The 26,386-nt window shown below is 53.4% G+C and overlaps 1 protein-coding gene across 6 annotated transcripts in view; it reads left to right on the top strand.

Annotated features, from left to right (window-relative positions):
- ATP11A (ATPase phospholipid transporting 11A) overlaps positions 1 to 25,796 on the top strand; it is a 122,597-nt gene extending 96,801 nt beyond the window's left edge. The window contains exons 19-30 of one of the 6 annotated variants that reach the window (XM_030314316.1): positions 1,311 to 1,562; positions 3,005 to 3,179; positions 4,467 to 4,569; positions 4,757 to 4,902; positions 5,391 to 5,450; positions 6,205 to 6,332; positions 7,499 to 7,634; positions 13,299 to 13,364; positions 14,570 to 14,673; positions 16,667 to 16,832; positions 20,428 to 20,530; positions 21,517 to 21,602. In XM_030314316.1, the coding sequence (XP_030170176.1) occupies positions 1,311 to 1,562; positions 3,005 to 3,179; positions 4,467 to 4,569; positions 4,757 to 4,902; positions 5,391 to 5,450; positions 6,205 to 6,332; positions 7,499 to 7,634; positions 13,299 to 13,364; positions 14,570 to 14,673; positions 16,667 to 16,832; positions 20,428 to 20,520 (1,429 nt within the window). In that variant the 3' untranslated portion in view covers positions 20,521 to 20,530; positions 21,517 to 21,602. Of the gene's footprint in view, positions 1 to 1,310; positions 1,563 to 3,004; positions 3,180 to 4,466; positions 4,570 to 4,756; positions 4,903 to 5,390; positions 5,451 to 6,204; positions 6,333 to 7,498; positions 7,635 to 8,087; positions 8,205 to 13,298; positions 13,365 to 14,569; positions 14,674 to 16,666; positions 16,833 to 18,240; positions 18,328 to 20,427; positions 20,531 to 21,516 lie in introns of those variants that run through there. The other 5 variants (XM_030314326.1, XM_030314336.1, XM_030314346.1 and 2 more) reach the window with 5 other exon arrangements.
- The last annotated feature ends 590 nt before the right edge of the window (positions 25,797 to 26,386 follow it).

The raw sequence follows: 26,386 nt of genomic DNA on the forward strand, positions 1-26,386 counted from the left end.
TTACAGGATGAAGCAGAAACTTTGCAGGCATTTCTTGGAAGTTTATGTCCCATAAAGTTTCAGTCTTTAAGGTATAAATGGACCCAAATTTAAGTCCTCACTGGAAACCTACAATTCCCAGTGTCTTTAACGAGCACTCGGTGACTTCCCAATCTTGACAGGGTGTTGGGGGATGTGTTTGGCTTTGATTTTGTGTCTGTAACTCCTTCCCTGACTCCGGCCAGACCAGGGCCTCAGGCACCAACACAGGAAACGTAGCTTGTGCTCAGGACCGGAGGTACAGGGAGAGGAGGGTCTGGGTGGGGGAGCCGCGTCTGTAGACCCTCATGAGGGTCCAGGGAGCAGAGTAACTCTGTGGGGAGTCGGGACCTCGAAAACAGAGTAGATGCCCAGGGGCAGGTGGGCACCAGTGGCTTTGAAGTGATGATATTCAGTTGCAAATCATTTCCCTAGAAACCCTGACCGACTCTGCTGAAAACCAAAGAAATTAGAGATGTTTTCTCTTGTCTCTGGGCTGCTGAGGTTGGATGGGCTAGAGGCCTTAGCAGGGAAGCTTACCCCCAGTGTAATGGGGTCACTCCAGTTAGAATCCTGTCTGCCCTTTTCATCCAGTCCCGGACAGGGTCACGGCGCACTACTTCATATGCCCGTCAAAAGCCCAGACTCTAAAATCTGGGAAGAACGGCGGGGCCCAGATAAGGCAGATGTGGCTTTGAAACCAGGCCTCCAGGCCCAGCAAGATCCTGACCGATGTGGTCAGAGCCGTGCAACCTTGTACACATCATGTAAACCCTGTGCGCTCTGGGTTTGCGCGTAGAAGGGGGTTAATCATGGAGGATCCCCTGCTGGCATTGTCGGTATCACACATCGCTTAGAGCCTCCAGCATGACCAGTGGCAGAATTCCAAGTTCACCCCAAAGGAAAAGACTGTGACACTTACTGACCACCTCTTTTCCTGACCCCGTTTTTCCTGGTCAAGACTTTGTTGGTGGTTACGGTCCTTCTTGTAATTGATTAAGCCCTCTGTAAGCGGGAAGTCCCAGCTAGACAGTGCCGGCTTACCTGATGGGAATTGTGCACGACAGACGCTTAACTTGATACGCCATGGGTGTTTGTCTTGGGAGTTAGGAAGTGCTCTCCTGGCAAAAGATATCCGCTTATCTGGCCCTTCCTGGTAAGATGACGAGCTAGTGGCCTGATGCTTCTTAGTTTTGGGCCAACAAAGATAGCTTCACGGGTCGCAAGTCTGAAACTCTCGGCTTCGATTTGCCTTTGTCACACGCACAATTGCGGGTCTCATCTTTGCTCAGGCTCCAGGAGAAAGCCGCCGATACCATCGAGGCTCTGCAGAAGGCGGGGATCAAAGTCTGGGTCCTCACTGGGGACAAGATGGAGACGGCGGCCGCCACCTGCTACGCCTGCAAGCTGTTTAGGAGGAACACACAGCTGCTCGAGCTCACCACCAAGAAGATAGAGGAGCAGAGTCTGCACGACGTCCTGTTTGAGCTGAGCAAGACCGTCCTGCGCCACAGCGGGAGCTTAACCAGGGACAACTTCTCAGGGTACGCGGTGCCCCGTCCCCTGCACTAGCAGGGCCCGGCTTTGGTGCCCCTGTGGACCGCGTGGGTCTGTCCCTGGGCATCATCGCACGTTTGTGTGGTCACCGTGAAAAGCGGGATGAGGCCAAGGCTAGTTCTTCATAGCAGCTGTGACGTGTCTTTCTGCAGAAGAGGGGTGTGTGTGTGTGTGTGTGTGTGTGTGTGTGTGTGTCTTTGAGTGCGCATGAGTGCACATCTGTGTGTGTGTCTGTGTGTATCCATGTCTGAGTGTGTCTGTGTGTGTGTCCATGTGTGTGTGTCTGTATGTCTGTGTGTGTGTATCCATGTCTGGGTGTGTCTCTCAGTGTCCACGGGTGTGTCTGTTTGTGTGTCTGTGAGTACGTGTCTGTGTGTATGTCTTTGTGTATCCATGTCTGAGTGTGTCTGTGTACGTGTCCCTGTGTGTATGAGTGTGTGTGTGAATGTGTCTGAGAGTATGTCTCTGTGTGTGTATTTCCATGGCTGAGTGTGTCTCTCTGTGTCCACGGGTGTGTCTGTGTGTGTGTGTGTGTCTGTGAGTGTGTGTGTGTTCACTTTCAAACTTCTGCTGAAGGGTGCAGAAGGGCCTGATTGTAAACCACTGGGGTGGGATGGTTCTCATCTGCCTGTAAGCCACTCGGGGGCTGTATTGTGGATTCCTCAGGGCATCTGCCAGAGCGAAGAGAGAAATGTTAATAATGCATGCTTGTTTGCTAAGAGAAAACAGGATATATCTGAGAGTTGTTTTTTCCAAGGATGCTCAGCATTTTATTCACGTCTTAACCCACGCTGTCCTTGCTGGTATCAGACCCATGATCTGCGGTCAGAGGGCATCCGAGTCCTGTTAGGTTGTCATTAACGTAGTAAAGCTCTCCGTCACCTGCAAATGTTAAATGATTCAGAAGCAGAGCAAAGATGTTTCCCTCCACCTGGTCTGTGGGTCCCCCTCTGGGGGGAATGGGGGTGTTCTCGTAACGTGGAAACCTAGCAAAAGGACCCATTCTGACTGTGCTCCTCCCAAGCCCTGTCCTCCAGACAGGATGCCTGTAGAGGTCAGCTGTGAGGCCACGGCCCCGCCGCCGTAGTGGGGCTTTGGGGATAAACACCGACCTGTGCCGGCCACGAGATGTGCACTCTCCATCTGTTGTGGAAAAGTGCTGGAACAGGCATGTGAAACCACAGTGAGAACCTCGTTGTTTGCTCTGCCTAGGGGGCGTGAGAATGTTTCATTGAAACCCAACTTTAAAATGTGCTCAAGGGTGTCATGTCTGGTACTCTAGAGGCTGCTGGTAAAACCGGATTACCACTTTCTTGATCCTTCGATCATCAGTTTATAACCTCTGTAGATATTCGGAAAACTGACATAGTCTGGTAGAATCTATGGACCTAGCTACTGAGTCACGTCTCTGATTTGTGTGATTAAACAGACTCTCGGCGGACATGCAGGACCACGGTCTCATCATTGATGGAGCCGCGCTGTCTCTGATCATGAAGCCCAGGGAGGACGGGAGCTGTGGGAACTACCGGGAGCTCTTCCTTGAGATCTGCCGGAACTGCAGTGCTGTGCTCTGCTGTCGCATGGCGCCCCTGCAGAAGGCCCAGGTGCGGCCCCAACAGCCGCTGGGGTGGGGGTCAGTGCCAGGAGCTGCTGGTTCCAGCCAGCTCTGATTTGTGATGGGGGGTGGGGTATCTTTTTTTAATGTTTACTTATTTTTGAGGGAGAGACAGAGAGAACACAAGCAGGGGAGGGCAGGGAGAGAGGGAGACACAGAATCCGAAGCAGGTTCCAGGCTCTGAGCTGTCAGCACAGAGCCCGACTCGGGGTTCAAACCCATAAATCACGAGATTGTGACCTGAGCCAAAGTCGGATGCTTAACCAACTGAGCCACCCAAGTGCCTCTATAGTATTATTGTACAACAAAAAATACACATTTTAGCCGAAAGTATTCCCTGCCCCACATTATTATTTAAAAAAATTTTTTTAACATTCATTTATTATTTTTTTTTTTAATTTTTTTTTTCAATGTTTATTTATTTTTGGGACAGAGAGAGACAGAGCATGAACGGGGGAGGGGCAGAGAGAGAGGGAGACACAGAATCGGAAACAGGCTCCAGGCTCCGAGCCATCAGCCCGGAGCCTGACGCGGGGCTCGAACTCACGGACCACGAGATCGTGACCTGGCTGAAGTCGGACGCTTAACCGACTGCGCCACCCAGGCGCCCCAACATTCATTTATTTTTGAGAGAGCGTGAGCAGGGGAGGGGCAGAGGGAGAGGGAGACACAGAATCCGAACAGGCTCCACATGTTACTCCTTATCATTTTTGGTCTACTTGAACTGCTGCTCTGAGACACGTAAACGGAGAGAAAGATTACAGAAAAATGGCCTACGCACTTAAAATTATTAATTGCATCGAATTGCCAGATTGGATTTGCACACATGACAACTTTGACAATGAAAATAGCATCAGAAGCAGCCTATCTGTGAGAAATCGATGCTGGATACCAGATAGCTTGGAACGGCTGTATCATCCGACAGGATGTAACCTTTAGGTTTTTCCTACAAGTTTATCACATCCCATATGTTTAAAGCCGCACGTGTAGCAGGAACCAGGAACTACTGGATTTACTTCCTGTTTCCGTCTTCAGCCTTTCCCACGTTACTTCCTCGTAACCCCACTTCAGCTGCCTTGTCTTTACTTAGTTCTGCCCAACACGAAAGGGATTTCATCCCCTGTGGAGAAAACAGATTGAACTACTCCATGCACTCGAGCCAGATCGTCGCTTCCTTCTCCTTATGTAACTTTACATCTGCATTATTTCTGCCTAGTTAGTGAATAACCCACACAGAAAACAGAGAAGATAAATTCTGCCTCTGTTTGTTTTCCAGATTGTTAAATTAATCAAACTTTCAAAAGAGCACCCTATCACTTTAGCCATCGGAGACGGTGCCAATGACGTCAGCATGATCCTGGAGGCCCATGTGGGCATAGGTGAGCTGCCCGTGTGCCCCAGCCCTGTATGCCTGGCCGGTGAGGCAGGAGGGGCCAGAGGTGGGACCAGGGCTCAGGCACAGGGCACCGTGTGGTGCGGGGCGTCTCCTGGCCCGTGTTCGCTTGCACCTTGTTTCGCTCCACACTGTTTTCCGTCGTGGTGCTGAGACAGCGTTTTCTCTGGCAGGTGTCATTGGGAAGGAAGGCCGCCAGGCCGCAAGGAACAGTGACTACGCCATTCCGAAGTTTAAGCACTTGAAGAAGATGCTGCTTGTTCACGGGCATTTATATTACATCAGGATATCTGAGCTCGTGCAATACTTCTTCTACAAGGTAGGAAGGGCTCCCGTGCCGGCTCACCCACACGGGGCAGTGTGTGGCTGTCAGGTGCTGCAGGGACCACAGGGACAGTCTGACAGGGAGGCACTGACCCTGCTTCTAAGGAGGAAGCGGGCACTCGCCTGCACGCACAGATCGAGCATGGAACCGATAACGTGCGCTTGTACGTGGCCACAAGGAGGACGTCCTTGCACGAGTCCTCCGTCTTGTGCTTGGAGTCGGCCCTGGTCATACTCACGCCCACGTTGCTTTCTCCTTCCTCTGCAACCAGTTTCCATTCACGTTTCTGTTAACAGAGGGACCAGAACGTGTGCTTTGTGCCCTGAAAATAAGAATAGGCTTCAGAAGCCCTCACCCCTCTCGTGAGAGTACAGGGCGCCCTGGGTCACTGCCTGCAGGGAAGGTTCAGTACATGGACGGCTTAGGAGGGAGAGCCTCTCATGGCTGCCACTGAACTAACCAGGATGTGGCTTCCCTTTCAGAACGTCTGCTTCATTTTCCCTCAGTTTTTATACCAGTTCTTCTGTGGGTTTTCACAACAGGTGAGTCCAACTGTCTGAGGTCAGATGGGCCGTACCTCCCTCCCTGTGGGGGTGGCTGCAGGGGTGAGCAGACTGTAGCAGGGGAGCAGGCCGCAGGGGAGGAATGGGCTACAGGGGGAGCAGGCCGCGGGGGGTGAGCAGGCCGCAGGGGTGGGCAGGCCTCAGGGGGAGCTGGTCAGCGGTGCAGCACCCTGTGGCGGGTTCAGGAGCCGTGGTGGCCCAGTGGCTATGCCAGCCTGCCAGCGATGTGCCCCACCCATGCTCACCGTCCACAAAAGCCCTAACTTTCTGCCCTGAGAGGACACAGTCGGCATCTGAGACCCTCTCCCGGGTGCCCCACCATCGACATCTGCACACTCAGGTGTGCCGGCTGGAGGCCGTCTCGCCTGGCCAAGGAGAGCAGCGGCCCCTCGGCTACCCCCTTTCCATCACTTACTTGTTTCCAGCAGAGGGGCTGGGATGGGGAAGATTGAAGCTTGAAGATGGCCACCAAAATTGCCAACTTTTAAGCAACACCTTGCGGTGGCTGAGTGGGGTGGGTCCCGGTCAGGCCTGGGTCAGCCGTGGTTTTAACACGACAGTTGACATCAGGAAGGGTTGGCAAGTGTCTGGCTGTCTGTAGCTGCGGAAGCATGGCTCTGTGTGCATTCTAGAATGCTCATGTCTCTGGGTGTTTGCAAATTGAAAAACCATCAGAAAAGTTTGTCGAGAGGCCCAGGGTGCTGTTCTCAGTGTGACTTTGTCCTTCCTGCAGACGTTGTATGACACTGCCTACCTGACCCTGTACAACATCAGCTTTACGTCCCTCCCGATTCTCCTGTACAGCCTGATGGAGCAGCACGTCAGCATAGACACGCTCAGGAGGGACCCTTCCCTGTACAGGTACAAGCCCCCGGGACAGGTGCCACACAGCACTTAGCCACCCGCAGCGCCAGCCTCAGCAGCTACACTCGCTGCACCGGGAGCCCTGGCAGGAGAGAGCGACGTACCTGAAGTGGACGATTTAGGTAGAGGGTTCATGGTGCGTTTGAAACGTGCATAGTAAGTCAGTTTGTACCTCACCTGTTTCTCAGCAGTTCCGGAAGGAGCCGGGATGACTTCTTTCCCCTCGTGACCCCAGTGCATTTATAGCCTAAATTATCCTTTAAAAAGCCACGTATGTTCTGGGGCATCTAGGTGGCTCAGTTAGTTAACTGTCTGACTTCGGCTCATGTCATGATCTTACAGTTCATGGGTTCGAGCCCCACGTCGGGCTCTGTGCTTACAGCTCGGAGCCTAGAGCCTGCTTCGGATTCTGTGTCTCCCTCTTTCTCTGCCCCTCCCCTGCTGATGCTCTGTCTCTCTCTGTCTCAAAAATAAATAAAAACATTTTTAAAAATTATAAAAAAAAAAAAAAGAAACTAAAAACCGGGGGCACCTGGGTGGCTCAGTCAGTTGAGCATCTGACTTCAGCTCAGGTCATGATCTCACAGTCAGTGAGTTCGAGCCCCACGTCAGGCTCTGTGCTGACAGCTCAGAGCCTTGAGCCTGCTTCGGATTCTATGTTTCCCTCTCTCTCTGCCCCTCCCCTGCTCATACTCTGTGTCTCTCTCAAAGATAAGCAAACATTAGAAAAAATTTTTTAAAAATCCAGGTATGTTCCCTTCAGCGAGATAAAAAGAAAAGTAAACAGATTTGATCTCACAGTGCTCTTTTTTGCTTAAAAACTATTTTTTAATAATAAGGAAAAGATGTTTTTCTTCTTTTTTGGAGCTGTACTCCAACATTGTTGGCAGACTCAGACTCAGACTGCACAGGGTGTCAGGCAGATGGGGAAAGACCTGCACAGGCGGGGCGACCACAGCCAGACCCGGACCCTGGCACTGGGCCCACTACCCCATAACCCAGTTTCATAGCTCGGCTGAGCCCGCCGGCTGTGCAGCCTGGGACAGTCCGGTGACACAGGGGGGGCCTTCTGGACAGATGGTCCCTACAGAGCCTGGGGGTGGCCCGGTCATTATGTGAGCCTGGTTCTCCTGAAACGCGTTCTCCTCTGTTTGCTCACACAGAGATATCGCCAAGAATGCACTCCTTCGCTGGCGCGTGTTCATTTATTGGACATTCCTGGGAGTGTTTGATGCCCTGGTGTTTTTCTTTGGTGCTTACTTCATGTTTGAAAACACAACGGTGACCAGCAACGGGCAGGTGAGTGCAGAGCCACATCTTGCTGGCTGCTGGGGACTCGGGCGGGCACGGGTCAGCATAGCCGGTGGGGCTCCTGGCATTCGGGCACCCCTCCACCAAGTCGCTCCAGGGTCGTGGCACGTCAGGCCATGCTGGGCTCTGCGGAGCGCTGCCCCTGTGGGAAGCCCCCTCCGAGATCAGACCCAGTGTAATCTGCACGTCCCATTAGCTGCATATCCAGCGCTAATCCGGTCGTGCCGGCACCTCTTATTTCCTTTGGGGATTAATTCTGTAGTTGACACAGTGTAGTGTGTTTTCCCACATGCGCACCTAAGGACCTGTTCCCCTCGCAGTGAGGAGTTAGCGTTTTCTAGTGGCCGCTCGGCTCTGGGTGTTCGCATCATCTCTGGGGGTTGTTTTATTGGTATCTTTGCTTTTTTTCTTTCTGCCACTCGCTTCCCTCCCCACTCTCAGATAATGACCACCAACACACACATGGTAAGAAACTGTGGGTTTGTCTGTATGTTTTGGAGTGCGCTAAAAATAAAATATTTCTCGAAATATTTTGAAATGTGACTTCTTCTGTGTGCTTTGTCGGTAGAAATGGTGTTAGCTGCTGCTGGCTTCCAGTTCGGGGCTGGAGCCGCGTCAGGCCGGTGTGTCTGCATTTGGTCCTTTGTACGTGGTGTTTCCTCCCGGGTCGGTGGGGGAGGGGGGGGGGTCCGTGTCACAGCTGCCGGCCGACTCAGTGACACTCTTTAAGTTGATTTTATATGTCCGAACTTCCCGTAAGTGTGAGGCACCATCCGAGGCCCGGGAGGTGCAGTGGGGACATTGCTGTAAGTGTGGTAGACCCGGGCCTCAGGGACGCACGGGGGGCGCACCGGGGCGCGTGGACGCACCTCAGGGCCATCCCCACCGTAGCACCTCCCAGGTCTGGTGGCCGCACTGGCCCCAGTGGTGGTGTCCGGGGCAGACCCTCCTCAGCTGAGTACCTGGGCCTCCTCCCCACTTTGTTTCTGGTTCATTCCTTCAGGAGTGCACCCTCCCCGCCCACTGTGCCCACTTGTCCCCTCCCTGGTGACTGATCTGTTTTTTCCTTCTCCTTACCTCTCATTGTAGCTCAGATCAAGCTTTTACTAAATCAATTTTGAAAGATTTTTAAATGTCTGATTTCGCTCTTCTGAAACCTTATGCTTTTCTAGAATTTGTTGCCTCAGTTGACGCGAATAACTGTTGGACATCACTGGGCCACAGCGTAGTTATGGAGCTGTCCTCATTCCCTGGCATCTCTACAACGCTTCCTCGCAGGCTGGGCCCTAAGGAAGTGTGTCGCACATATCTTAGGAAGAACTCAGAGATGCCAGGACCGAGGCGGCCTGTGGGTCCCGCGAAAAGGCCCCTCACCCAGTGCCACTGTGTTTGCTTGGCATTAACATGGAGGGGGCTAGAGATCAGACACAGGAACACACACACGCAAGCACTCAAACCAGGGTGTTTGCGCAAGACTCAGGCGTTACTTTGTTCGTGCCATGCCCAGCTGCCTTCGTCTCGATGGGGCTTAGAGCAATAGGTGCCTCCTAGGCAGCACGGTCGGAGCGATTTCAGTGGGCGATGGACACACACAAAAAGACGTGTGCAGCCTGGTACCTGCTGGTTAATGGGCATGGCCTTGAGCTGCAGGTCCCTGGTGAGGCCTGGGCAGTGTCCCCTCCTCATGCTCAAATCCCTGAGCCCTGATGTGCTTCCAACCAAACCTCCCTACAGCAGCTGCTCATGCAGCCGTGGGTCAGTTCTTTGGCAGTTGCTCGTGCTGCTGTGGTCAGTTCCGTGGCGGCTGCTCGTGCCTCCATGGGTCTGTTCTGTGGGTCATTTCCGTGGCAGCTGCTCATGCCACCGTGGTCAGTTCTGTGGCAGCTGCTTGTGCCGCCGTGGTCATTTCCGTGGGTCAGTTCCATGGTAGCTGCTTGTGCCACTGTGGTCAGTTCCGTGGCGGCTGCTCATGCCGCCGTGGTCAGTTGCGTGGTTCCTGTGTCCTCAGGGGCCTTGAACCCCCCGGAGCCTGGAAGCTGACTCCCAGGCCGGGGCTTTCCCGCAGTGCCTTTACGTCCCCCACTACCAGGGCACACCTCTGCTCAGCCATCCGTTAGCACACAGTGCTGCTCGTTCGACTTGAAACAAGGACAGAAGAAAACAGAAAGCGCGGTTGTCCCCACCACTCCATCCCGGATCAGCCCAGCAGGTGCCTTGCCTCTCACTGGCTCAGAGCTTCCCGGGCCCGCCCTCGGCCGCGCTTGCTGGCCCGTTGGGACAAAGGTTCAACCACGTAATGGAAGTCTCGTCCTATGAAAAGCCGCTCAGAAGCCTGGGGAAACTATGAACCAGCGCACAGGGCCAATGGTGCCAGACAAGGTCTGTAACATGAGGTGTTTGTCTGCAGTTACACATTTGAGAGGTGAACTTTTGCCGTTCAGTAGCTCTGTGTAGATGGTGGGGAGCCAAGACCAGAGCTGTGGGAGCGCAATGGTATGATCACGGCGTCCTCGGTCATGAGTGGGGCCCCTCTGCAAGGGGCCCAGGGTACACATCTCCATCCTGCGTCACTAGGAGGACAGGGTCCCCGGGAGGCTGGAATGGCCAAGGCCACTCCACACAAGCACAAGGCCGAGGTTAAGCGTCTGCTGTTCCAGTTCTGGACCCCCTTGTGTCTCTTTATCTCCAGATGGAGCTTTCCTGGTTTGAGACGGTTTTCTTAAATTCTTGTTTGCTTTGGAGGTAAGAGGGTTAGATCACCCGCAAGACCGAAGATGGTATCATAGATAGCCTGGTTCTATGGTAATTCACATAAACCTGAACAACCCATGTGCATCGAGGGGCCATCTCTGGTGACTGATGACCTCCTTGGTCCTTGGGCAGCAGAGGTTTGGTGATGGTAATGGCGCATCTCTGGCCACACACCCTCCATGGTTGGAACGCATCTCATGGTGTTACCTCTCGGAAGACCCTTTCCGTTGGCTGTTGGTAGGTGAGGACACTTTTTTAAGATGTACATCATTCTGTGGGAGCATTTATAAATCACGTGTAGTATTGAGGAAACAGTCATCAATAACTTTTTAAAAAAAAATTCACTTGCAGAGCAATTTCTACACTGATACGTGAACCGAAATCATTTCTCCTTCTGGTCCCACCAACGAGAACACTGAACCCTAATTAACTTATTCCTGTCGAGCAGCAAGCAGGCTGTTCTCAGATGAGCCTCGCGGCTGGAGTGCTTTGTAACACAAGTCAGTGAACATTGCACACGGGCTAGAGGCAGGGAGTCCATGTGTGGGGGCATGTGGACGGTGTTTTCATGACCGTGATCTTGAGAAAACAGTTATGTTTGTTGTGGGTGTTTTTACACATGAAAATTAAGTTGGTCCTGGTTTGAGGGCTTTTCTGAGCAGATCGCTTTCCTCCAAGATGCTCCTCAGAGGACAGAGGGCACGTGAGGGTCTGGGGCCGCGGGAGGCTTGGAGGTACCCTCCTGGGCATTCAGTGTCATCCAAACAGGACTAGGAAGTCCCTGTCGGGGGGTGGGGGACAGATCGGGCACTCAGGAGACAAACGCCCTGGACACCCTTTCGTGTTGGGGACTCCTGTCCTGGGCCTTCCCACCTCCGGCCCCCACGGTCCCTAAGAATGAGGACAGAGAACTTCAGCAATAAATGCACTATTAGCAGTTAGCCCGCGGACTCCCATCTGTAGTGAGGAGGGTGTTCACCGAGCTGTCACCATGACTGTACCAGTGAGTCCCAAGCTGCCTGCTGAGGACACGGTGAAGGTAGAGCAGGTGTGTCCTCATTGCCAGGGCCCTCAGCCAAACTCCTGTTCAGGAGTCAACATGTTGTGTTTTGCTATCGTTTGCCTGTAAAAATTACAGCTGAGGCCCACGCGTGTTAGCGCACGAGGCACTGGGGGCCGTGACTCATAGCCCCGGTCTGCCATCGTTAGCAGACGTAGGGATCTACCGACTCTGAGGAGGCAGTGGGACCCCGTCCCCCTGTGGTGCACGCTCACACTCGCACGTCTGGCTGTTGGCCAATGTTTTACACAGAGATTGCCGTGTTTCCTGCCAAGCAGGGCTGCAGGCGTGGGGCCCAGTGTCAGGAAGCGGAGGCGGCCTTCCTGCCAGGTCCCGCGGGTGGGCCCACGCACAGCTCCGGGTCCTGGCTGCCCCAGCCCCGCCACAGGCCACCCCTTCCGTTAGCTTCTAGTGAAAACCAAACACCCTGCTGACCGGGCACATAGACAGCTGCCACGCTGTGACCCGTCTCAGAGTTTAAAACGTTTGCTGCCCCCCCCAGAAGTTAAGCATTGACGAGGCCACGCTCCAATCAGAGTTTCTCGTCTGGGCGCTATTGCCTTTTGGGGCCGGGGAGCCCTGTGCAGTTAGCAGACCCCTGTCCGGACCCGCCGGACACTGGTAGCCCTGCACCCCCACCCCCACCCCCTGCGGCAGCCGACACAGTCTAGGGACAGTGCAGGTGTCCCCTGGGGCACAATGGCCTCCAGGCAGGAGCCCTGCGTCAGTTCTGCTTGCATCCTGGTGAGGGACCGGTGGGGTCTGTGGGCGGCCCGTTTCCTGCACAGAGTCCTGACGCTCTGCTTGTGCTCAAGTCCTGCCAGTAGCTTCCCACCTCACTAAACGTAGCGCGAGGCCAGCCCGCGTGTTCACCCCACTGAATCGCGTGGGGGCCGTGTCTTTGGCTGAAGACGAACCGGGACAGAAGGCCGTTTGTCGTCTAGCATTTTAATTCTTCGTGAAACAAAGCTGTTTCCTCCGAAAGACGGGCTAGGAGCGTTTTCTGAGATGCACAGTTCACAGGGCCCAGGAGGGGGTCAGTTCTTGGGCAGTGAGAGCATCAGTCCTGCACAAGGAAACCTGCCCTGGGCTGACTTTTCCCTAAGAGGAGGCTTGGCAGTCGCACTTCGTTTTCTGTGTCTGTGTCTGTAGCTGAGAAATGTGTCGTTTCCGTGATCTGACCCTGTGCTTCACCACAGGTGGCTCAGTTGCGTGTCGTGGGGGCGGGAAGCCAGGCCCGCCACACTGGCTGCCAGGGACCTCTGTGCAGCTCTGTCCTGTCTGCCTGCACTTGTCCCTTCCCTGTGACTTTCCAGGGGCAACCCCGTCTGTACAGTGTCACTGTATGTGACGTGGTTACCTCACCCGCAAGCCGTTCTTGTGGTGGTTTTTCTTCCAAAGCAGGCAGGTGTTTGAGTCGAGCTTGAGAGAGAACAGGCAGGTCTCCTGAGTTCTTCCTGAGCATGCGCGAGGCCAGAGCTGGCAGCCGGGGAGTGTGTCTTCCCCATGAACCTGGGACAGAAGCGCTGTGCACACCCCCCTCCCAGCTCTGGTGTCTTCTCACTCTTAGCGTTCGTGGAGCAGCGAGGGGCCGATGGCAGGGGGCCCATGCAGGAAGGGCTCTGAGCCCCAAACCGCTGGCCTGGCCCCAGGGTTGGGGTGCCCGGGGTGCCGTGTACTGCCACTTTCTCGCCCTTGGAGTAACAAAGTCCCTGTAGCTTTGGGGTCTGGAGTGTTGGCACGCAAGAGCGGTGAGATGTGTCATCTAACACTCTGGTTTTGAGTGTGGAAAGGGAATCGTGTGTACTGACTAGACACCGTTTGGACTGTTTTCCCCACAGATATTTGGAAACTGGACCTTCGGGACACTGGTGTTCACTGTGATGGTATTTACGGTCACACTAAAGGTGAGCCTTCTCCAGCTACAGTGGACCCTGCTAGAATATGCCACCCCACCTGTCATAACCTGTGGCCAGGGTGGGAGCCCCATGCACGCAGCTCAGGCAAGCTCCTGGGCCGCCCAGGGGTGATCGTCGGTCATTTAAATAAATCAAGTGCACAACAGCACACAGGGCCACCCAATACACGAGCTTCCAGAATTACACTGGAGGTAAATGAGGGAATGAGCCTTTTCTTTCCAAAAGGAGTCAGATCAGAATTCTTTCCAATGACAAGCAGCTCTCCCCCTCCCCGATATAATTAAAATCTACTTTAAAACAAATTAATGTGTTGGAGGTGCCTGGGCGGCTCAGTCAGTTGAGCATCCAACTTCAGCTCAGGTCACAATCTCACAGTTTGTGGGATCCAGCCCCACGTTGGGCTCTGCGCTGGCAGTGTGGAACCTGTTTGGGATTCTCTCTCTTTCTCTCTCTCTGTCTCTCTGCTCCTCCCCCACTTGTACTGTGTCTCAAAAATAAATAAACACTTTTTAAAAAGATTGTAAAACAATTAATGTGTTGTAGAAAACTCAGTCTTTTTAAAGTCAAGCCAGATTCTTTTTTCTTTTTTTTCTTTTTAGTTTATTTGGACAGAGAGGGAATGAGTGCGTGTGTGTGCTCATGAGTGGGGGAGGGGCAGAGAGAGAGAGAGACGAGAGGGAGAGAGAATCCCAGGCAGGCTCAGCGCTGTCAGCACAGAGCCTATCATGGAGCTCAATCCCACAAACCGTAAGATCATGACCTGAGCCGAAATCAAGAGTCAGACACCTAACCAACAGAGCCCCCAGGCGCGCCTGGTCAAGCCAGATTCTGTACGCGGTACCATTCTGTGTGTCCTCCCACCATCTGCCCGAGTCTTCACGTGGCACAAAGCCCACCAGCGAGCTCCTTAGTAGTGACAACCACCACGGTGACTGTGCCGCTGGGGCCTCCCCGTTTGAGAAACACGCAGGGGCAGCCTCCCCGGGATGTGGGCCATGGTTACCTTCTTTCTCTCTCGAAGCCTAAGGTTCTCTTTATCCTAAGCGGTTTTATGTGGGCGTTTTGGCTAAAATGAAGTTGGTGGCAGTTTGTGTGTTTTCCTCGTTATTTTCCAGCTCGCAGTCCCAGCTGTCACGGCTCCTTCCGGCATGCCTGGGTACCAGCCTGACTGACGACCTCTTTCTTTCTTCCAGCTGGCACTAGATACGCACTACTGGACTTGGATAAACCACTTTGTCATCTGGGGGTCACTGCTGTTCTACGTTGTCTTCTCCCTTCTCTGGGGAGGGATTATCTGGTACGACCTGGGTGAAACGTTCCCCATGCTGCGCATGCTCCCTTCCAGGGCTCTTATGCATTTTCTACACGACGTTCCTGTGGCAAGTCACAGCGCTGGGGCCCGGGACAGCAGGGGGAGCGAGGCCGAGTGCTCCCCCCTTCTCTGGCCCTTGCTCTCTGTGAGGAGACGCAAGGAGTGCTTCCCGATCAGGCCAGGATGAGCGAGACCGGGGTGCTTGGCAGGGAACCTGGTCCAGACAGCAGGCCTGGCCTGTCTTCTCTGAAGAAGTCGCTACTGAAACGGGAACCTGGGAGGAGGTCACCCTCCTCATCACGGGTCCCACATGTTCGGTGCTTCCTGGAACAGGGCCCAGGCTGACAGGCCTGGCTCGTTCGGCATCCCCCGTGCCAACAGTGACGGCCAGTGTCTCGGGTGAGCCGGCGGGGCTGGCCTGGGGCCCCGTGCTCTTACAGGAAGACCGCTGTGGCTGCCATGCTGAAAACAAGCCTGTGAATTAAACATGAGCAGGACAGTCAACCTGCAGGGAAGCCGGCAAGTTGTGATGCTGGCGTGGTGCATCCTGATGGGGCGGGCACCTGCTCTGGTGCTTTCAGGGGCACACCTGTGTCATGCTGTCCCTTCTGCCCAGAATGTCCTTTCCAACTAGCCTACTGGGTGAGCTCCTACTGATCCTTCAAAACCCTGTGGGTCATCGTCCTCCTTGATGCTTCCCTTGAACCAGCACACAGGCGGGGCAGTCCCATACGGTCACCTAAGCCTCTGTCCCTGATCCCGTCACAGCACATGCTGTATTTTCTATAACTCTCCTGTGTGCCCCCCACCTCCCTGTAAGCAGGAACATTTCCTGAACATGCATGGGGAGGTACAGAGGGCCGTGACCTGGGAGTGCCTTCAGCGGGCCATCCTCTCCCCTCCGCGTGTTGGCTTTGAACACAGCTCTGGATGATGCAGGCAGCCCCTGGGGGACAATGCTCCCTCTCACCCCCGCCTCTGGGAGCGTTGCTGGCCTCTAGTGGCCAGATCTGTGCACTGCATGTTCTTGGGGACCCGCAAGTGCTGAGCTGGATGGGCTTCTGGTGGTTTCCAGCCCGCCTGCCCCCAGCTCACGGTCTGTGCTGGTCCACATTTGACCCTGAGAGTATGTCTGCCCCGCTCACAGGCAGTGGGCGTAAGAATGGTGGAACTAAGTCAGGGTCACCGCCAGAACGTTAACTGTGGGTTTCTTCTGGCTTCTCTCATGGAGCCCAATGTAGATGTTTTCTCTGAATTCTGGATTTGCCTGGGAACGAGGCCATTTCATGCTGTTTTTGTAGAAAAGATGCCAATTTGTTCACAGGATGAGCCTTGGGTACTTAGCTGGCTCTGCTGACCAGAACCCACACTTGCCTTCTGCATGGTTAAAGATTTTTTTTTAATGTTTATTTATTTCTGAGAGAGAGACAGAGCATGAATAGGGGAGGGGCAGAGAAAGAGGGAGACACAGAATCCAAACAGGCTCCAGGCTCCGAGCTGTCAGCACAGAGCCCGACATGGGGCTCGAACTCACTAACCGCGAGATCGTGACCTGAGCCGAAGTCAGATGCTCAACTGACCGAGCCACCCAGGTGCCCCACCTTCTGCGTGTTAATAGCCTTTGCTCAGGTTATGATTCTAAGATACAAAAACAAAGCAAAACAGAAAAACCACCTATTTTAATTTTTTAAAATCTTTTTTCCGGTCCTGACCACTGCAGGGCTCTCCTCTGGCTGTGGGATGACTCCCTAGAATTCCTCCCTCCTCCCCTGTTCCTTAAGGCCCTGCAGCCACTGCTTGTGAGTAGTCAGCACACAGGCCAGGGGTCTGGGCCGATGAGTATCGGTGACAACAGTAAGAGCTCCCTGAACAGGTGGGCTCTTCGTGCCAGCAGAGCAAACAGGCTGCGGTTTCGGCGTCCTCCCGATGACCTCTGACCTGCCAATCTGTCCTTTTTCTCGTGTCCTTGGCGCTGCAGGCCCTTCCTCAGTTATCAAAGGATGTACTTTGTGTTCATCCAGATGTTGTCCAGCGGCCCTGCCTGGCTGGTCATCATCCTGCTCATCACTGTCAGCCTCCTTCCCGACGTTCTCAAGAAAGTCCTGTGCAGGCAGCTGTGGCCCAGTGCCACAGAGAAAGTCCAGGTACTGGCTGCTCCCAGGGGGAGAGACGGCGCGGGGCGGGGCGGGGCGGGGCGTGGTCCCCAGTGTCCAGCCTGAAACAGGCACTGTGATCCCTGTAAGGACAGCAGGAAAAGTTGTGTTTGGAAATGTGATAGGTCCAAATATTACTACTGAATTTCATGATACCATATAGGATTTTTTTTTTTAGTTTATTTATTTATTTCAAGAGAGACAGAGTAAGCAGGGGAGAGGCAGAGGGAGAGAGAGAGAGGGAGAGAGAGAATCCCAAGCAGGCCTCCATATAGGATTTTAAAACATTGAGGTAGATGAGATTCAAGACTACCCATGTTTAGATCCAAACAGCTACTCCGCTGAAATAGAAAATGGTCGAGAGAGAAGGATTAAGCCAACACAAATGACAAATTCTTTTGCGGAAATCTAAAAAAGTTTTTTTAATTAATCGTTACTTTGGTGGTAAAACTGCATTAGTTTTAGGGATAGTGAATGTGGCCCAAAACTTGAGCATTTATATTGGGAAGTTCTGGTGATTTCTAGGCTCACTTATTTTCCCCAACCTCAAATTGAGGCCAACAGGCTGAATTGTGCGTTCAGGAAAGAAGCGACGTATGCAGAATGCCCCATCAGCACATGTCACTCAGAGCTTCTCAAAACCACTGTGGCCTGCTCAGGAAGCATCCCCCTACCCCTGTGATCGCAGGGAGGGCACGCCCCCATCCCCCCACCCTATGACCTCAGGGAAGGCATGTCTCCCATCCCCTACCCTGTGACCTCAGGGAGGGCACCCCCCCCATCCCCCCACCTGATTTTGCCTCTGGAGGTGCAGAGCCCCTGTGAGGAGAAGGGAGATCCTGCTGGTTGTGCAGAAGCCCAGGCAGGGCGGTTCCTGCAGGGCTCATGTCTTCCCTGCTGAGCACAGGTGGTTGTGCAGGTGAAGGTGGGGGGATGTGCAGGTAGGAGGCTGATTCGCACACTTCAGGCCCAGGCCCCGGCCCTGGTGGGGTCGGCGAGCTTTCTTAGAAAGAAGTCTTGCGCCAATTTAAGACGTTGAGCCCAGCGCCCCGGCTCCTGGTGATTCCCTCCTTTGTGAGTGTTTGTCGACTCAGCACTGGCAGCACTCAGGAGTGAGTGGGTGTTTGTGAACGACTTCACCCTGAGCTCTGTGGCATGGCCGCCCTTAACCGTGAGGATGGCAGGGCAGCGGGAAAGGGAGGCCTCTGCCCGGCTGGGTCTGGTCTGGGCAAGGGAACGCTTGTGGTTTGCTTGGAGGTGGCTGATTAACCGGGCTCAACCGCCTTAACTTGTTTCTCTTTTCCCTTCCTCCTGCCCTTTGTCTCCAACCTGTCTGCCTCAATAACCACCCCCACCCTGTCTCGCTGCGCACGGCCCCCCGGCCCCTGTGGGACTGCAGACTGAGAATCAGTGCCTTTCTGTCGAGCAGTCCACCGTCTTTATGCTCTCTCAGACCTCCAGCAGTCTGAGTTTCTAACGGAACAAGGTGATGCTTTTCTGTCATTCGGCATGGTGGGGTTACAGTCGCAGGAAGCAGAGGGCTGACCTTCCTGAGAGCCGTGCACACACCCCCTCTGGGGAGTGTCCGGTCCCATGGCGGGAAGCCCTGGGGTGACCTGTGTCTTGAGATGCAGAGAGGGCTGTGTTCTCTCCATGCCAGGAACTCACCTGTGTGTCTCTCTGGGTGTCCATTTGAAGTACCAGGTCCCCTGCCAAGGTGCGGCCACGTCCTTCCTTGCGGGCATAGGGCTGCACCACCTTACACTGGCCACCGGGTGGGACTGGCTCCCAAGTCACAGGAGCCCAGGTGGGCAAAGTCACCTCAGCACCACCGGTCTCTCCTCAGCCCGTGGCGGATGGAGGGCAAGGCCTCCTCACTCACAACCCCTTCTGTGGACCTATTCTGTGTACAGGGAAACTGAGGCCACCACATTAGAGTATGCTCAGGACCCACAGAGCATTGCAGAAAAGACCAGACTCGGGCTGAGCCACTCAGACTGTGGACTGTGTGTTGGGTCAAGTGTTTCTCCAAATTGCCTTTTAGCTTATTTTTAAAAATCTGATTATTTTTAGACAAAGCCCTCTACTTTGCTGTAAACGGCGGTAGTGGCTTATTTCGCTGCTTACACAGAAGTTTTCTGTGGCAGGCACCCAGGGTCACAGCCTGTTGCAGAGCCAAGATTTTAGGCACAAAGTGTTGTCCAGAGATGGCTTTCAGTCTGTTTTTCAGCAGTTTATTCATGTAGCTGAATACCACGTTGACGTATGCCTCAAAATTAGTGATGCTTGCATCACTGTCTCCCAAGGCAGCTTATTCGTAGGAAAATACCTTTAATAATGTTTGATTCTATACAGTTGAAACACTTTTTTAACTCACAGGATGGTACATTTTTTTAAATTTTAGTAATTATCAGCAATCAAAATTTTTCTGTTAAAGTGCCATCAGAATTTGCTAGAATGAATTACCTAATTTCATCTCACTGTCAACCAACTTACTTAAAAACATCTAGAATGCAATTATTAGGAACACCTTAAGTCACAGGATGTGCTTGTGAAATTGATTAAATCCTGTCAACTCTGGGCTAAAAATCTATACTTTCACTACGGAGGCGGTTTGTTAAGACTCCCATCTTGGAAGCCTGCCTCTAGCCGCTGGAGAAGGTTGGTGCTGGGCTCCCTGCAGTGTACTCGGCCACACGGGGTGGCCTGCGGGTGTAGCCACACCACGGAGTGCCTGGCACACACACAGGTGGATATGCCTGTGCTTCTGGGAAGCCACCCGACGCCTGCAAAACTTTGGAGGAACAGAGCCTAGACCGGTCCTCACTTCAAATGGACAGTTGTTTCCTCCCATCTGTTCTGATACAGAGAAAAACCTCACAGGGGCCAGGTTTCCAGTGTAGACCGATGTGACCCATATATGTGTATTTCTGTCTGCATTTAGCTGTATTCTCTATACAATCCCACCTGTGCAAAGGGCAGCGACCGCACCTCTCTCCCCAGAAGACCTTGTACTTCCCGTACTCACGTCTCAGACCCTGTACCTGTCCACCTCTTAACGATTCTCTTCTCCCGACCACTGAGAAACTAATACAGTGTAACTAGAAAGCCGGCGCCAGGCGGCCTGGCCCGTCGACCTGCGGTGCTGTGACTCCGGAACCTTCGGGGGTCTAGCCTCAGGCCGGGACTTCTGCGCTCCTGGAGTTGGGGCCAAGGGGCAGGGGACCAGGGTGTGGTACCTCCCCTTTGGAGCGAGTGCGGCCAGTCTGGGTCCTCTAGCCGGGGCTCCCCCACGGGCCCTTGGCCGCCCCGGCCCTCGGGCTCCATCTGGTGAAGGGCGCCATCAAGAAGACCCACTCCTTCCCCGACGGTGCCCATGTCGAGAGCCCGTGCCCGCCCCACGGCCCCAGCCCGCGCAGACTTCCGCGGCCAACCACATGCCCTTTGGGCACAGAGGGGCCCGGTCCAGCGGTGCCCCCTGGCAGAGCAAACCCCACGTCGGCCACGAGGCCAGACTGTGCTCACGGACGGGAGGCGCTTCTGGGGCCGGGCGCAGCCCCTCTCAGTATGTTTCCTCGCCTTGCAGCAGAGCACGAAACTCAAAGCATCGGTCACTGCCGCGCCCAACACAGACCGGCCACTTCTGAAGGACCTCTTACCACGGCCGAGGCGCCACTAGCCAAGGATAGGTAACAGTGTCCGCCACGCCGCCCGGCGGGCCTCCCGGGTGTGCTGTGGTCCTTCCAGACGGTTTGTTCTTCCTCCAAAGTTTTGCTGTGCTGTGCCATTTTTGATAACAGGGGTTCATGGTGAAAAAAAAAAACCCTGCTTTTTATGCACACGTGTGTGTTTCTATCCCAGGTAAGTGACGTGCCTGAGAGTGGCCGGGCCACACACGGCCGTGCACTGTGCCCACACACACGTGTGCCGTGGCCCGTGTTGTCCCACGTGTGTTTATGAGCTGCTACTCCCCCAATGTGTTCAGGGTTCATTTTGCCAGAACAAAGCCTGTTCCGCGGACTTCGTTGTGGAAACAGCTTCACCTGAAAGGTCTATCAGGAAAGAGTGTATTTTGACAAAAAAGGGGAATGTTGCATGATTTGCATTGAACGCCGGCCCAGACAGATGTCTGGCACAGGCCTTCTGCTGTCCACAGGCTGACACGTGGAGCCACATCTGCCCCTGAGAGGCACAGACTTGCAGCCACGCACAAAGAGCACTCTGAGTTAGGTTTTTGAAGTGTGACAGGCACATCTGCCTGGGGACGGTTTTCCTTTAAGACCGATTTCTCCTTGACTGCTCCCCCACTGCCCGGTAAACCTCAGGACGTCTAGGCCAGGCCACAGGGTCCCGTGAGCTGTCAGAATCTGCACAGACTTTGTTTGCGTGCGTGGAGGTGACCGTGGACCCCGGTCTCAGTCCCTCCGGCCTCTGGAAGAGGCTTTGCATGTTGACATGCGTCATCATTGCCAGACGGTGGAGCCAAGCGGGGGAGCCATTTGTAGCCAGAATACGGTCACCACGCTGGCTTGGTGCCCTAGTTCAGATGGGTCACATGTGCCCACTCCCCCACCGCATCTGGAACGGGAGCCCCCACAGGCAGCATCAGCGCAGGTTGGGTGGGGTTCCTGTGGGGGGTCCTGGGACTGACACTGTCTTTCCTGTTCTCCAACAGAGCACACGCGTGCACGGCCAGAGCCGCCTCCCGGAACTCACCCTCCTGGCCTGTCGGCGGAGCTCCAGCCCCTGGGCCACGTGGCCAGGCCCACACGCAAAACAGGAGCCACTGTCGTGGCCTCCCCTCTCCAGTCTCCTGCACAGCCATTCTGTCCCTGTGCCCCATGGGGGGACCACTGGCGGACAGGCCATCAGTCCAGACCTCTGAGAGCCACACGTGTGAGCCTCTCCCCACCCTAAAGGAGGGACCAGGGCAGCGGGACTTGTCTGGAGCTTGTGGCCAGCACGTCACCTCTCCTGGCTCTGGTGGCCTCACACTGCCTCCGACGGGCATTCAGTTGTGTTGGGAAGAAGGGCCCCAGGGCCTGCTGTGTCCCCACTGCATGGGGCCTCCAGCCTCAGACACCTCCGGAGAAGGACACCTGTGTGGACGTGCACCGTGGACGTGGAGCGCAAGTGGCCACCCCACTGGCCGTGCTGAGCACGGGGGGCCTGTCCTCACCATGGGACGGGCTGGCCTTGCCTCTGTGCCTCCTTGTCCACAACCCTCTGGTCCTCATGCTTCTAGAACTGGCTGGACCAGCCCCTCGAGCCACATGTTCCCACGGCCTGTCAGCGTCATGGCCTGTGCCCTGCTTCTGTCCAAACCCACCACAGGGTGGGGCTGGCCTTCAGGGTCCTGTCTGGTGTGGAGTTTGTTTCTTCGAGGGGGTGCTAGCGTCCCCCGTGTGTTGCAGGGTGTCTTTGAGTCTTTCCTGTCTGCTGGCTGCCCCATGGAGAAAACAGAGTATCGCGTGTGAAGAATGAGTAATACCGTCCGTGTGAGCCTTCCCAGTACAAGCTCTGAGATAGTTATCCTCACGCCCCCAAGAATAGAGCCTCCCCATGTTCTCTTGTTGGGAGAAGTCTCCCCCACTTGTTCCAGGGGCAGACCACAGGCTGTGACGGTCAGACCCCTCCATATCCTCACTCAGAGGTGCCCTCCGGGGGCCGCGTCCATCTTCCAAGATCCATTTCTGGCCCACACTGGTCTGATGGTGAGTCAGCCTCTGAACCCCGAAAAGCAATATTGCCATCCCAGACTGCTGCCCACACTCAAGACCTTGACCAAACATTGTGTTTTCTGTTAGATGCCCGCTTTGTTGTCGTCTGTGCTGCCCAGGGCATTAGTTGGGGTGGCAGAGCCATCAGAAGGCTGGTGTGCTGACAGTCCCTGGCACTTCTCTGCACCAGTAATTGTTTCTAGAAATAACCTCTTTGACATAGCCTTAATGGTCCGGAAGGAAACTGAGATTTCAGTCTGAGATTCAAGTTCACGTGTTGAAACTGATGCCTTTTAAGAAAAGCATCACCCAGAAGCTAAAGTACAAGCAGGCACCTTGCCCACTGCGGATCCCGTGCTGTGGAACCGGGGACGTCGGTGTGAGCCCGGCGTCTACTTCGGAGATGCGGGATTTCAGGTGTTTTTGGAAGTTCAGGTTTCATAATTTGATTGTATAATGTTTCGCCTATAAAATATTTATTTGAACTAGGGGGTTAATTCAATGCGTACACACAGTGGTTGGGATAAGTTCAAGTGAAGTGGAAACACCATACCAAAGACCAGGAGACAGAACAAAGAGTAAGAGAGGGTCTCCGCCATGAGAGTCCTCGCCACGCCCTCCGCTCCGCCCTCCCCACGCCCTCTCCGCTCTGACCTCTCACGCCCTCCCTGCACCGCTGTCCCTGGTCACGCCCTCTGCACTCGCCACGCCCTCCCCCCCTCCCTCCCTCCCTGGCTACGCCTTCCGGTAATGCCTCGGTCACGCCCTCTGGCCCCGGCCGTCAGGTCCGCGCCGGACCTTGCGAACGGTGGTGTGTGCATTTTTACAGCCGTTTTTAAGAACCTACTATGGGTATAAATGTCCCCCCCCACCTGTAGGGGGACAGATTCTCTGTATGTTTAGTTAACAAATTCTTTGTAACGTATTTTTTTAGAAATCTTAAAATTGCCTTTGCACTGAAGTATTTTCATAGCTGTTTCTATCTCTTTTATTCATTTATTTGTTAACATACCGCACCTAATTTTTAAAGTATGTTTTTAAAGCTTTTATTTTTTAAGTTGGTGAACTTTTGGCCACTTTACATTTAAATTCTGGTGAGAGTTTTGGCTGAATGTCTCAATACCCGATGAATGTGAATTTTCAGATTTGATTTTATTCTCTACACCTGTTTGTTTTTGGTGTTTCCGGTGGCAGTGATTAGTTGAAGGCATATTTAGAGCACAATGTTTTGCTTGCTTTTTCTTCACAGTCGTTGTGATTGTCATCTGCTCTTTGTTTTGTTTTCGATTTCCATCCTTCGGCCTTAAGATAGAAGTTTCTCGAGGGATGGTTCAGTGTCCTCTTTCCACCTGTATTGAGACGGTCACCGTTTACCTCTGATGATGCAAGTCTCCTTATGAAAGTCCCTAACCCCTTACATGCTCCAAAATGTCTTTTACAAAATTGTTTGGGAAATATTAAGTGACTGTGCCTGATCATTGGAAACAGGGGCGGGAGACAGAGCCTCAGAGGTAAGGAAGAACCCGCTGAAAGGCCGCACGTGGGACTCCGTGCGATCTTTCACCAACAGTAGTTAATAATTACTGGCCTTAAACTGACCTTAAAGCAAGACATGTCAACTTTTAGCATTTTTCTTAGTTTTGAAAACCTTGTTCAGGACTGCACATGTTAATGAATTAATTCATAATTTCCCACACTGGTCCCAGCATCTGGTTCTGGACCCGCACACCATCCCCTAAGAACAGGTCACCAATAAAGCACGGGTGGTCCTGACCCAGTCACCGTCTCTCTCCTGCTTTCAACTCCGAATCTACTCAGGGCCACAGGCGTGCACGTGTCTCAGCATGCACGCACACACACAGTGCACACACGTATGCACTCCCTGGGCCCTGTGCATCCTGCCTCCCTCCTAAGGGGACCCTGCCAGGAGTCCGGCAAGGCCAGGCTCCTTAGACCTCGAGCCTTGTGCCCTGGCTGGACGCCGGAGGCAAGCGTGGACGGACAACGCTGCGGTGCTCTGGCCTGATAAGCGTCTCCTGTTCGGGGGTCCCCCCCCCCCGCCACTGACACCTGCCTGCAGCTCTGCCCTCAGGATGGTGGCAGAGAGGCTCCTCTGTGACCCGGGCATCCCTGGGCTCTGGCTGGCACCCTGCCTTGGGCAGCTGGGGAAACACACCCTCTTCTCCCAGACCAGCCTGTACATTTGACTCCATAGGGTGAACGCAGAGCACAGAAGCCTGGGGGGGGGGGGGGGGGGGTTCCTGAGCCTGGGAAGGAGGCCGGAAATGCTTCTGCAGGTACAGGTTGATAGAATTGTCCTTTGGCCTGGTGAGATTTTGCAGCTTTAACTACAAAAATGTCTCCCACATGCTGTTCTCATTAGTCTCGAATAGTTGCACATCAACCAAATGTTGAGTGCAGCCTAAGGGAGTTCTCCGCCTTTTTTTTTAAAACCACTAAGTGCATCTGTTTTGCACTGACTGGTGAAACCTAATGCAACAGCTTCACTTCACCTTGAAAATCACATTATTTATTTAACAGCTGCGTGTCACGTTTCGTTGTTCAGTGTCTTGCCTTCTCCATTTCTTTTGGAAGTTTCCCATTTAAAAACAGGAAAAATGTCAGTTGGCAAATGCAATTTTTTTTTAAGTTAGCGGGTGGGTGAGCGGGAATGAGAATCATTCTGATATTGTCTAGAAACAAAGCTTTAATGGAGATGTGTTGGAAGTATTATTAAAGGGTGATTCTACTTTTGCAGAAAAAATCTAAAGATCAGTTTATATAGCTTTATTTTTTACCTTATGAAAATATACAGAATTTTAATATGCATATATTGTCTCTGACTTAAAATTATGACGTGTCTGCATTGCCATTGAAAATGTCCATTCATTATGTAACGTAGTAAAAGAGAACCTTCAAAATGCATTTAACATGAACGGTATCTATAGTTGTCATCATCATAAATACTGGAATTTATTTTTAAATTATTGAATATAGTAGGTGCATTTAAGATGGCCGATCAGCCTCCAGATAGTAATGTTAACCTGCTTTGAAAAATTAAATTGTGATTAAACCAAATCTTACATTTCTGTAAACTTTATTTTGTATGCTACTGTTTTTAACTTTTATTTCTGTAGATAAAGTATGACTTGATAATATTAATTATATTGGACTTTTCTGCAGATTATCTAAGCAGGAGACTTGAATCTGCTTGCAATAAAGAAGAAAAAATGTCTGGTTTGGTTTCTTTATTAATAAAAAAAGCAGGGGCGCCTGGGTGGTGCAGTCGGTTAAGCGTCCGACTTCAGCCAGGTCACGATCTCGCAGTCCGTGAGTTCGAGCCCCGCGTCAGGCTCTGGGCTGATGGCTCAGAGCCTGGAGCCTGTTTCCGATTCTGTGTCTCCCTCTCTCTCTGCCCCTCCCCCGTTCATGCTCTGTCTCTCTCTGTCCCAAAAATAAATAAACATTGAAAAAAAAAATTTTTTTAAAAAAATAAAATAAAATAAAATAAAAAAAGCAGCAGTTGGGCTTAAATCTCTGGGGACAGAAGCTGCAGGGTGAACCTCTCAACCTGAGTGTGTGTCTGGGCTGAAGGTGGGGTGTCCTCCCAGAAATGGGGGGCAGTGCCTGCATTCACCGATCGCGGGATCGCCGGCTGCCCTCGCACCATCCTGCCTGCGCCTGCACTCATCCCGCGCCCTCAGGCCCCTGCGCCCTCCGCTCACACCCAGCTAGGCCAGGATGGGCTGCGGGCTGATTTTGCGCATCCGGCTCCCCACCCCTCAGGTCCCAGCGCTGCCCCTTCCTCCTCTGGGGCCGTTTGCC

This window comes from Lynx canadensis, chromosome A1, assembly GCF_007474595.2.
Source record: "Lynx canadensis isolate LIC74 chromosome A1, mLynCan4.pri.v2, whole genome shotgun sequence".
In the NCBI taxonomy this organism is placed as follows: domain Eukaryota; kingdom Metazoa; phylum Chordata; class Mammalia; order Carnivora; family Felidae; genus Lynx; species Lynx canadensis.